The following is a 13,479-nucleotide window of genomic DNA, read 5'->3' as shown; positions in this document are numbered from 1 at the left end:
ACACTCACAGTTTAAGAATGTTGTATTTTTTTAAGAATTTTATTCAATTTTTTTGATATCCTTTTAGAATATTAATAATTATATTAAAATATTTAAGCCTATTAGTCTGTAAGAATATGTATGAATTTGTATTTAAGTTCGGACGTCTATGAATAGATATAAGAATGTTGTTATTATTCAACTGGAGGTTCAAAAAAATGATTTTTTAATAATATTCTAATAGAATACCATTTTGACAGAATCACAGAAATCATTCTAATAAAATAACATTCTGATAGAATAAAATCGGTTTATGATTACAAATTACGTTTGAAATTGAATTAATTAAAAAAAATAATCAGATTTTTTAAATCAAGAGCATTGATTATCCCCTAAATCTCGAATTTTCCTTTTTTAAATTTGTCTTAATTGACTAAAATACCCTTATAATGAATTTAGATGGTATTTTTGTTTTATCTTGAATTTAATAATATTTATTAATCACTTACCTAAAATAACTAAAATGATTGGTCCACAATCAACCACACATGCACACAATAGTTATCAAAAACACAATAACCTATATATATATATATATATATATATATATATATATATATATATATATATATAATCAATACAAATTTAAAAAAAAAACTTAAATATTATTAATGATAAATATGTTTTATAAATCTTTTACCCGTGGTTCCCACGGGTTGTAACCTAGTATCCATTATAAAAGAGTTCGTAACAATCTACCACTAAAACAAACCGGTCACAATTTTGTCTCTAAAATCAGTCGCCAATCCGTGGCAAATTTGTAGATATTTGGTTTGTTTAGAAGTAGGATTATCGCTAGTTTAGTCCATTGTTTAATATGAAAAGAACTTTCACTAAATAGTCGCTAAAGTTTTGACATCCCATTTTATACGACAAGTTAGCATCTGTTGCTTAATTATACTATCACACACAAATTAGTTTGTGTCTATTTCCCTATTTTCTAGCAGTGTTGTGAACCATGTGACGGGTGATGAAGTTTTTATAATCGAGGAAATGATGCTAATGAACAAGAAACACGTCATGTATGTATCTGAATTCGTTATAATGTTACATAGTAACTTGTATTAACTTTTATTTTATACACTAGTGTTACATTGTGGGACTTCAGGTGCAACACTAATCCATAAATTCAAAATGGTGTAATCGGTAAAACATTAACTACAAGGCTTTTTAGAACAACATTAACCACTGGTACCACTATTAAATTTGCGACAAGAGAAAAAGAAGTGTCAAATAAATTCATTGGATGTGAAATATTAAAATGCATAACTAATTCCTTTATAATGTTAATGATATATTATATATGATTGATAAGTAATGCCATGATATTTTTATTTAGGATGTATACAATGTATTGCTTTTCACATTAAGAGATTTTGTTAACAATGGAACTCCTAGGACCTTCTAAACGGATATAGTCATACATTACCCCTTGAAAATGAGTCTTATTGCTGGCTTGAGTTAAGTAGATAGAATTCAGTCCATGTGAGTATAGATGGGAGCCAGGTATTTTGATACTGAATAACCAATACAAGCCGTGTATTCCGTGCCTTGCAATTGCATTGTCTCCCCCAATGAATCCAGTTGAAAAGAGCGGATCATTGTTCAGATCGTTAATACGTACCTAAAAAATTAGAATTTAATTTATTATATATAATATACAATATTTTGCATATGAATAAATTTTAATGACCAATTAAGTACCAACAAGTTAGACTGATGTGCGGAAGCAAGAGCTAATCGGAGTACATATGTTCCGCTCTCATTCACATGGTCAAGACGAAACTTGATTGTCCATGTTGTCCTCTTGTAAGTTCCATCATCGGCTTCCCTTCAAAATTCCAAAGAGAATAGTGAAGTTATAAGCAATTGACATATCTTATACTTAATGAAACATGGCTATAGATTTACCAAAGTTATCTATATATTAATCACCACCAACACCATATAAATAATAATAGTGTAAACTCTATTGTAACATACCTAAGAACATGGGCAAAAAAGAAATCTTTTCTAGAATTACTCTCTCCAATTGTGTATACCAAATCTTGATTTGGATACAACTCTGAATATCTGCTCCATAATCCGTACTGTCTGAACCTGTTCAATCGATATATATATATATATATATATATATATATATATATATATATATATATATATATATATATATATATATATATGTACATATGAATTAGTACATGATTTATACGAACCTATTAGGACCTTGGAGAAGAAAATTGTTGGCATATTTCGGTTGAGGATCAGGGATGTGAAATTCAGCTGCTGTGCGGTCAGGAAAGCCGATAGCCCATAAAGTCGGACCATATCTCGGAGGATGATATACAAGTTCACCCATGTTTATTTTAACACCTGTTGTTAAGTTATTGTTTATGTTAATTATATATATATATATATATATATATATATATATATATATATATATATATATATATATATATATATATATATATATATAAAGGTTTCAAAAGGGAAGAAGTTAATTTGGCTAATAATTAAGTTTCAATAGCTATATACGACCTGGAGTAATATTGATGATCTTAGAATTTTTATAATCGCCAATAAATCCCGGGACCCAAGCGTATAGATTGTATTCGCCGGCGATGATGTTCTTTATGGTAAAATAACCTTCCTTATTCGTTTTGGTCCAAAATTGGTATTGCTGGTAAATAAAGCAATTCAAGTAAGTAGTATTGAACTTTTATTAAATTAATATGAAAAGTAAAAAAATAAATATTGATATGTATATTTATTTGCATTGTGGGATTCACCTTGGTTTCTCTTTGCCATGATCCCACATCTCCTGGTGGTGCTAGGCCAATGTAAGCGTCGTTTGCTGATATGTAACCATGGCTCTTAGTCAAGCTACATATACACAAATGTAAAATTAACTAATTAATAATGTATGTGTATAGTGTAAAATTGATCACTATCTAGGAGGACTTAATTTACCTATCTTGGACAAGTAATCTACCCTTAACTGCGCCTCGTTGGCGAGCAGATTGGAAGTCAGGTGAAGCAGGAAAGTCATATGGCCATCGATCGACTTCAATGGACATCTGAAAATTAATCAACAAGTTGGATTAAGAATAATTTGATAAAATGAAAGAACATGTTATATATATGGTTAGTTTCTAAATGTAATAAACTAAACCTGGTGTTTCGCATCATTCCAAAGAGTATAAGGGTTTTTTCCATCAGGAATAGTATTGAGATATATAAAAATCGGGCCTAACACTTTCTTCCACGACTCAGTTTCCTCAAATTTGATCACCATATCGTTTCCGCCATAATGAGCACTTGAAAAAATCTATATAAGTCATGTATACATGTATGATCACATTGCTTATATATTATGAAGCATGTAAAAGAACTAATTGAGTATATGATGTTTTTACATAAAATATTTATTATGAAGACTTACCGAAAGAGTTGTAGGTCCAACATGAGAAGTTAGCTCCTGTTTAATCGGACCACCTACCCTAAACTCATTACTTGGTGTAATTTGCCAAAATCCTACAGCAGGATTCGTACAAATCCATCCATGGACACGAAGATCCTTTAATTCACAAGTGTATTGATATTTATCATCTACCTGCATGCATTATATATGTATAAACTTCCACAGTACTATACATGCATATAGTGAAATTCGTGACAATTTTCTTTACCTGTCCTTTGAACTTAGGCTCCAATGGGTCAACAAGGAGAACTGCCTCCGGATAGTCTAATGTCTTACTCCTTTCAGGCAATCGGTCTTCTGGCAAAGGCATGTCCCTTTGTCGGTCATCGTCCGACATGGCCATATAATGAAATCTAAGCAACAAATGTCATGTCATCATAATCTAGATAAAAAATGGTTTCATTTCGATCTAAAATTCAGTAATCTTTAGGAATTAATGTGGTTAATAATTACTTATCTCTCCTGAGCTTGAAAGCAACTCTAGTGGCCTCAAGATCAAAACTTGGCCATCCTTTCACATGTTCAAAAATTGCATAAGTATAGAAGCCGGATGACCCACGGAGCATAATATACCTGACAATAATACATCACATTGTGTTCAGTACTCATAATTATGAATTTTGGATACTTAAAGTTATGTTACCAGTGTAATTAACGAGAACCTTTTGTCGATTTTGAGAGGGACGGATTTTCCCTTGAGGGAAAAATTCCATGTTCTCGAAAATGAGACTTCTACTTGATCTTGGGTTTCTTTTATAACTTTACAAATTGTTCCTGTGACACTGTATAATTATAACATAATAATCAACATCTCGCAATCAAAACTAAATTTCTCGAAAGACAATATACATATCAGATTACCTTTCCAAGGTACCTTCGGTTCTTGTACTTCCTGGAGGACTCCAAACAACATCCCAATACCTAATATTCACCATCCAAAACATATTATAAGTAAGCCTAAATCACTTATGTCATGAACCTTTGAAGTTTAAATAAACGAACAATGAAATGATATTTTTACCCTCGACTAGATTCATTTTTCTGAACTTCCAGCAAATTGTCGATTCCCTTGTATTTTATGCGGGTGATATGACCTTCTGGATTTTGAAGCGTGACTTGGACTATGCCATTACTCATTACCACCTACAATAAAACACGTTTTTTTACATCAAAATTTAAAATATATATATATATATATATATATATATATATATATATATATATATATATATATATATATATATATATATATATTGATTTTCTTTGAAAATTACAATCGAGAAGATGATAATTTCCAACTACTTGGTGCTCGTGGATAGTTTATCCTTCACGGGACATACAAAGATGTTTAATAAAATAGGATAACTACTTGGTGCCCGTGGATAATGACTTTATGGAACATATCATTTAAAAGTAATATATATAGTGTTTAAAATCTATCATTTTGACCGGAAATTGATGGTTTATCCGGTTTTAGTTTCCAGGGGCTTTTCCGGTAAAATAATGACTTTATAGCAACAAATTATGGTTATTGTACAAATTTGATCATCTACCTTTATTTTGTACACAATTACCGATAATATATTAAAAGAAACATTGTGATATTTTTTTAAAAACTTTTTTTATATGTTATTTTTTTCTTATATTTGTATTTAATTGAACGTATATAAATAAATACATAAAACATGAAATTTCTATTTATTTTTATTTAAAATAATACATTTCTTTTACATTATATATTGATAATTCTTTATTATTCTATATTTTTTTTATCACAATATCACATTTTTATTTATTTCTTATACTGTATACTTTATACTTGAATATTATTTCTAAAATATATTAGAATAAAAAAAACAAAACATAACATTATTATGAACCAATCAATGAAAATAAATCCTTTAATCTTAAACCATCCATGGTGCATTATATTGATCTTCCAATTATATGACAGCACTTTTTTAGATTATACTTACGAGGGAATACCAACCTCTCTAAAACATGGTATCGAGTGCCATATGAACAAAGATTTTATATATAACAATTATCTGGCTATTTATAATTCAATTATTTAATAAAATTTTAGCATGAATATATAATATTTCAAGCATTAAAAATTATTATGATAAATATAACAAATATTAAAATTTAATTTAATTTATAAAAAAGTAAATCGAATCATTTAGGCGGCACACATCAAACTTACCCTAGACTTATCAAGTGGGAGCTAAAACGTGAAGCATCAACGATATTTTAGATGTGTAGGATTTGAACTTTAAAGCTCTTATATGAAATTTCATACTTTAGCTAGAGGCTCCCTTCATTGAGGAAATTTTTTACAACATTAATTTGTATGTCTATATTTTAGAGTGCCTATATATTTTAAGATATGTCAAATTTATTTTGTAAGGAAATAATATGAAATTTAGTTAAAATTATTACATGTAAATACTAATAATTTCAATAATAACTTGTAAATAATTAATAAGTTAATAAATAAATTGGAAAAATAAAAAGATATTGTTTTCTCATAACATGTGAGATCCAAATGCCTTCTTGCATAAGTGAAATTTACATTTTTACCTCCATCATAGATCCAATTGCATCATAGACATGAGGTTCAGGGGACAAAATAAGCAGTTGTATAAGACTCAAATATATATATATATATATATATATATATATATATATATATATATATATATATATATATATATATCTTACAATAGCAATGTGGTCTTTTTTTTTCTGACTCGACCTGAACATTTAAGAATATTTAAATTTTCAAGACACGTGCTAATCAGAAATGTAAGGTAGATATTTAAGGTTTGAGATGGGATTGCCTCACTTAAAAATAGAGATGGACTTTCATATAACCCTTTGCACTTGAAGACAAAAATAGGACGATGGACCCTTTAAGATTTAAGCTTTCCGGCTTTGTTTAGTAGAAGATGGGTTAGATGTAAGATAGTGAGAAGAGAAGGAAAGAAAGAAAGAAAGAAGGAACTAAGAAGTCGTTTAATAAGGCTATAAAATATGGTTTGCCTACCACGTCAGCACCAAACATTTCAAATACTCTTTTTTGTACCATACTTATTAACAGGGAAATAGTCTCTCTCCTCCTCATAATTTTATTTTTATTTTTAAGTTGAAAAAAAAATTAGTTTATTAAATAGAAATATTTTACTAATACAATTAAAAGAATATTTTATTAAAACTACATATATAGAACTTACATAAAGATAATTGAAACATGAAACATAATTATTTTTATATTGAAATGGATTCATATTCACTATTATATGGATTCACATGGATGATCTATATGAATTCATTGATTTGCATCATGTATATGGACTCTCTCTCTCTCTCTCACATTAGGGTTCTAAATATGGTAAACTAGACAGGAAAGAAGGGGGGGGGGGGGGGTTGTTCCTTAACTTTACCACATGCTAGGTCCCTTTCCCTACATTCCTTCCGACAGTGGCGGATCCAGAAAGAAATCAGGGGTTGCACAATCAGGGGTTGCACACGACTAGGAAAAAACTCATTTCCAAATGAAGTTTTCATCACAAGATCGTCACTAAACCGACGGATTTACAATAAATTCACAATAGTCAGACTTTGTGATGAATTGCCGACTGATCAAATGATCTGTGACGGATTTCCGAAAACAATCACTAAGACGAGAAAATTTGAAGGGTAACCCAGGCTACATAATAGCTTCGCCCCTTCGGATCCCTTCTACACACTCATAGGTGAAGGTGGTGGGTGTGGGTTTAAAAAATAAAATCAACATATTAAAACGTTAAAAAAAAATAGTAAAGATATAATAATTATTTTAAATCTGGAATGGACGAAAGTTGTAAAAAAAAATACTATAAGGAAGGTCCCGATATATTGAAAAGATGATAGAGATGAAACTTAAATGTTACCTAAAACCATGTGAATGATTTATGATTTACTCTATATATCATTAATATAAAAAATAAGAATTTTCTATAATATATATATATATATATATATATATATATATATATATATATATATATATATATATATATATATATATAGGGTAAGGTTCAATAGAGAACCATAATTAACCAAAGAACCAATCTTTTTTTCAACTTTTACAACTTATTTTTTATCCAAAAAAAAACTAAAAATACAGAAATTCATAACTTTTTATCTTTTTTCCAATGATATCAAATTCGATTTTTTTTTTTTACGTCAAATTCACAATGTGAATCTTTGAAAATTCACAACGTGAATCCGGATTCATACGGTGAATCCGAAAATTATTTTTCACATTCACAATGTTAATATATGAATTTAGATATTTTTAGATTTTTTTTTCGATAAAAAATAAGCTCTAGAAATTGAAAAAAAAATTTGGTTCTTTGAAGAACCAATAATTATGGTTCTATATTGAATTTTTCCATATATATATATATATATATATATATATATATATATATATATATATATATATATATATATATATATATGAAAATGATCAAATAAATAATTAAAAAGAATCAGTAATATATTACTTGAAAATAATGTTAATTAGCTAGCTTTTCAAGATAAACTGCAGAATTCAAAAATAAGCGTGGTTTTAATGAAATGGCACTGCCATGTCACCAAAAGGAAATTGAAAAACAAAAAAGTAAACGATGTGGTTGTTTTTATATTTAACCCTTCAATAAATTATCCACATGCAACCACTAACAATAATAACAGAAGTATGTATGATTTTCAATTCAATAGGTACACTTATCAAATCAATTACGGTATTCTTTTAATAAATAAGTATTAACAAACTGTTCCATACGATTAGTAACTAGATGAGTTTTAACTAAAAAAATGATATATAAAACAAACGTGAGCCAATAGAAATGTAGCTTGATTTTGAATTGAATCAAATTGTAATCATTTGGAGTAATGTTTGAACTTTGTTATTTTACTTTTTCCTAGCCTAGTCGTCGGTTAATTAAAAAAAATAAAAAACAAATTGTTGTTCGTGAAAAAAGATGTGAACCGAGCTTGTTTTATATGGTTTTGTCATTTTCGGATATACCCATATATAGTATAGGTAACCTGACAACTGGTTTCTATCAGAAAAGTCAAAGCATATAAGACGATTGTTGTTAACTGTTAAGTTTTAAGCAACTAAGAAAGCCGATCAAGCCACCCATTCACAAAAAAGAGCTAGCAAACTATAAATTTGGTAGATATAAAATATAAAGCCCAAGTGAAATTTATTTAACTTGAGACTTATTTGCAAATTATAAGTAGATGTACATACATGTTTCTGAATAAAAGTCAAGTTTACCCCTGTAGTGGCAATCGACGATTTTTGAGCTCTTGTTATATATGAACATGTTGACAATAAGTAGAAGCTGAAAGCACTCAGAAAGAAAAGGCGAGGATGCATAATAATCTTCTTGTTACACGAGTTGAATGAAGTTTCCTATATATACAGGGAGAGGTAAATACTACATACATAATGATTACGCCACAAGGCATGATTGGAGTTAATGCTTTAAACAATAAATGCATGCGTTATCATCTAAATACGAGAAAAAGAACTAAAGTTCTTTTGGCTTAGAACATAGCCTATATAAGTGTATTGGAAATGTGTCAATATTCAAGTGGTTGGGGGTTTAAATACTATGATGGATAAATATATAGCTTTAGAAATACGGTTGAACGAGTGTGAGAGTCAAATGTTATAAAAGAATCCGATAGACTTGATAGGTAGGCCTAGCAATCGTATTGTGTTCGGCTTAGCGGCTCGCGGGTTGGCAGGTCAAAATATACTAACCTGAACATGACCCATTTAACTATACAAGTCACGGGTTGGCAGGTTTGGAACATAAACACATATGTGACCCGTCACCCACTTATTTATACGGGTTTACAGGTTTGCGGGTTCGTGTGTTCGTGGGTTGGATCGCAACAAATTGATTGCCTATTGCGTTGTGCGTTCGTCGTTCATGTTCACACGTCGACATCGTTCGATAATGATTCAATCATTCACGCCACCGTTCTTCGTGAGTTCGTTCTGTCGTTCTCATCACAGAGGGGAGAGCGAGAGAGAGGGCTTAATCGATTTTGTTTGTGAGATACTAGGATTATTTAGGGCAAAACGCCAAATGTCAAATGGTCAATGGTATCGAATATCCTATCCTAGTAGAAAGTATAAACTGTATACTGTATAATACTTAATACAATTAAAAAATATATATATTTTTTAATTAAAATTCCAAACGGTTTGGTGGGTCAACCCGTATATTTTTTGAGAAACCTATATATGACCTGTTTAATAAACAGGTTGACGGGTTGGTGGGTTGACGAGTTGAAAAATTCAACTGAAACTAATTTATTTCGTGTCGTGTCGGGGGTTGTGTTGCGGGTCGTGTCGAGAATTGTTAGGCCTATTGATAGGTAACAACTATTTAAGGAAATTAAGTAAAATAACCATAATGTGATGTATATTTCACGAAAATCAACAAATTTTTTTATTAGTTTTTATTTTTTTGGCAAAATAATCAACAAATCCACAATAGCGCATTGTGGATCGACAAAAAAACATTTTTTCTGACAAAATTCAGATTGACATTTCGGAGTTCGCCTTAAAATTTCAACGTTTGAAAAAAAAAACTATTAAGTTTCAAGAATAAGACTGAAATCTAATAATACATGCCAAAACCTTTAGATTTTTTTTTTTTTGCTAAATCTAACAAAAAGATAAACAAATATAGTTAATGAGAAGTATATAGCAAACATAAAAATCGGACATTTAATTGATAAATATGATATTAAACACTTGAAATGAATATTTCAGACATAAGTGAAGATATCTTAAAAAAAAATCAAGAATAATAACTTTGAAATTTAAAAACAAGTCCCAAATTTGACATTTGAGAGAACATGATAATTTTCAAAAATTAAAAAGGTTGTTCTCTTTTTTAAAACTTAATTAGAAAGGTTGGTTTAGTGAATTTTATATAATTTAAAGTGAAAAATAAATATATTTGATTGTGTTAATTATTTTCCAAGAGATAATAAAAGCGAGCCAAATTTCTAAAATAAACATTTTTTACGCAAATAATTATTCTTTTGCAGATGTCATCTACGAAAAACGTGAAAATAACATTGATTTGTTTAGAGTGATCGGTATGGGCCAAAAACGAGTAACGACGCGGGTGACGTGGCTGTTCTCGACGCCGTCCTAACTCGTTGCATCTCGTCGTCCGCTTCTCGTGGCCATGGAAACAAAGTGAAACGGCAAAAAAGTTACCGTTGTGACTATTAGACCGTTTGAAAACGGTCAAATTCAAACCAAATTTTTTTTTTACCTTTTTACCTCTGTATATATATATATATATATATATATATATATATATATATATATATATATATATATATATTGTTGAATCATAAAAAGTGACCCTCTTGAACTTCAGCTGCCGCAACCTCTTCAGCTACCACAGCCATCCAGCACCCGCAGTTAACTTCTTCATCAGCAACCGCAACCGGAGTCTTCTCATACCGCAGTCACTTAGCTAGATTACTTTACTTGTCTTTATCGTAATACACTTTATTGTCCAGTATGCCTTGCATGGCTACTCATAGAGATGTAATCTAGTGTACTTCATGAGTCTCTATAAATAAGAGCTCATTCTCTTGTATTCAATACGGATAACTCACGCATCTATTCTGAATACATTTCTCTGAAGTTATCTTTTCTATTTCTCTATCTTATTACTCATCCCTTCTTACTCTCAAATATTACTAGAATACAACTGATTATAACCTCTCTTCAGAGCAAGTCTTATGTGACTTAATCACTAAGTTTGATCTTCCTTATTAACTTGGTTTGAATGCATTCCTTGTTATGAATCAACTTATGTGTATACTTGATATATCAATTGTTGTCATTTCTATTTCTTTATTTTTCCGCAACTAACTCTCTAACTATCTAACTATAACTTATTAATATTATCGTTGAGCTTTTAGATCCTTCGAGATTAACTATTCCGCAATCCACTTGTTCTAACGTTTGTTCAAGTGTGTCTCCAAGTTTTTCTCTCAACAATTGGTATCAGAGCCATAGTGGTTGCTTTTTGAAAACGGAACTCTGATTTTTCAAAAGGGCCTTCTATACCACTAAAGCTCATTTCTAAAAAAAAACAACTTCAAAATGGCACAATCGTTATCTCTGAATGTTTCCAACAGTGTTGGTGGTTCTAACCGAGCCCCAATACTGGTAGCAAATGAATATCATCACTGGTCACAAAGAATGGAAAGATACTTAAGAAGACTTGGTAGAGATGTATGGTGATCCGTAGAAGAAGGACCACACGTCCCAGTCCTTACACCAGTCCAAACTGACGGCGCTACAACCAGGCTAGGAGGAGGTCAACCAGTCATGAACCGTCCCACCAAGGATGATCTCGATAAAATGGAAAATGATGTTGTTGCTTTTTATGAAATCTCCTGTGGAGTTGCTCCTGACAACTTCGATATTATCATAAATTGCAAATCAGCAAAAGAGATCTGGGAAGTCCTCAAGAACTTGTACGAAGGCTCAGAACAAGCACAAGACAAGAAGCTTACTACCGCACTCAACGAGTTCAACAACTTGAAAGCTCATACTGGCGAAAGTTTGGAAGACTCCTTCAAAAGGTTCAACCTGATAGTCACCAAGTTATCCAATGCGGGCACCATCCGCAGTAACCATGAAACAAATCTTCAGTTTCTTAATGGTTTGGGAAGACATTGGACTACGGCTAAGATGATAGTCCAAGGCGATAGAAAGATTCACTCTTTGTCACTCTACAAGCTCTATGGAGAGCTGCAAGCACAAGAATCCACCGTACTCAAAGATTGTGCTGACTTCGGAGGACCACTTGCTCTCATAGCACAAGCTCCACCGCAGTCACTCTACTCTCCCACGTATGACACTCCACCGCAGTCATACGAAGCAGACTCAGAGTATGACGATGAAGAAGAATTTCAGAAGGCTATTGCTCTGGTTAGCCAACAGTTCAACCGTCTACCACTGTAGCACCTGGTTCTTGGTACGTATTTCTTCCTAAGTATTTTGCATTTTTGGCCTTGGACTCGGCGAGTTGAAGGACCAACTCGCCGAGTAGAAGCGAGACGGGACGCGGGATTTAAGTGATGTACTCGGCGAGTAGACGCTGTCTGGGCAAAAACCCTAATCTGAGGGTTTGCACCCTATTTAAACAATGTTATGTCGGCCACAACGTCCCTTATGCTCCCAAAACACCTCTCATTGAAACCCTAGCCGTTATTGAAGCAATCTAAGCTTTGTTGGTGGATTTTGGTGCTTGTGGTCTTAAGAAGGAAGGAGAAAAGCTTGAGGAAGCAAGTAGAGACCAAGGGAACCCGAGTTTGTGCACCTTCTACAGCTCATTGAAGGTAAAAAGTTGTAACCTTGCTCATTCATTTGTTAGATCCCTCTTTGGGGAGATTTAGGGCTTTTATAAGCCATTTTTGGTGACTAACCATGTTTGCAAACATGGTTGAGGGTTTAAGCTTCTGAATCACATCATTAAAGGAGTCACTAGGCAGATTTGGGTTGCTTTTGCACCCATGAAAGGTCCCATGTACCATAGGAGCTTGTTTTATGTATTTTTGAGCTCAAAGTCCCATGCAAGCACGTAAAGTTTGTAACTTTACGTGCTAGATCGATTGTAGAAGCTTGGATCTATCTTTTGATCAAAGGTTGTACATCAGAAATCGAGGATTTAGAGTGTGGACGTGACCGACTCGGCGAGTCCGTTCTTGGACTCGACGAGTCCGAGGCTTTGAGCCCCATATCTGTTGAGGGTCAAAGGAACCCAGTTGAGTATTAGAAGGTTGTAACCAGACAGAAAGAGTTACCCAATGTATTGTACGTGATTTTAGACCTGGAGTTCATG

At 31.6% G+C, this 13,479-nt stretch overlaps 1 protein-coding gene across 1 annotated transcript; it reads right to left on the bottom strand.

Annotated features, from left to right (window-relative positions):
• Window positions 1-1,346: 1,346 nt before the first annotated feature.
• On the bottom strand, window positions 1,347-6,112 carry LOC145169417 (uncharacterized). The gene is made up of 13 exons (XM_079087976.1): window positions 6,107-6,112; window positions 4,545-4,666; window positions 4,385-4,444; window positions 3,732-3,876; window positions 3,485-3,655; window positions 3,215-3,370; window positions 3,013-3,119; window positions 2,832-2,925; window positions 2,581-2,722; window positions 2,256-2,412; window positions 2,023-2,139; window positions 1,744-1,870; window positions 1,347-1,663 (listed from the first exon to the last, which is right to left on the bottom strand). Exons 1-13 carry the CDS (start codon window positions 6,110-6,112, stop codon window positions 1,406-1,408), a joined length of 1,662 nt encoding a protein of 553 aa, XP_078944102.1. The 3' UTR covers window positions 1,347-1,405.
• Between the last annotated feature and the right edge of the window lie 7,367 nt (window positions 6,113-13,479).

This window comes from Lactuca virosa, chromosome 1 (assembly GCF_052849685.1).
Source record: "Lactuca virosa cultivar CGN04683 chromosome 1, Lactuca_virosa_CGN04683_v6, whole genome shotgun sequence".
NCBI classification, from domain to species: Eukaryota; Viridiplantae; Streptophyta; class Magnoliopsida; order Asterales; family Asteraceae; genus Lactuca; species Lactuca virosa.
Note: the sequence above shows the minus strand (reverse complement) of the source record. Positions and strands in the feature narration are given on the sequence as shown.

What these genes read in the sequence shown, in the direction of transcription:
- LOC145169417 (XM_079087976.1), bottom strand. An exon ending in ACCGAAGGTACCTTGGAAAG is followed by an intron (nt 3,877 to 4,384) that starts GTAATCTGATAT and finishes TTTGTTGCTTAG; the next exon opens with ATTTCATTATATGGCCATGT. An exon ending in CATGGCAAAGAGAAACCAAG is followed by an intron (nt 2,723 to 2,831) that starts GTGAATCCCACA and finishes TTTATTTACCAG; the next exon opens with CAATACCAATTTTGGACCAA.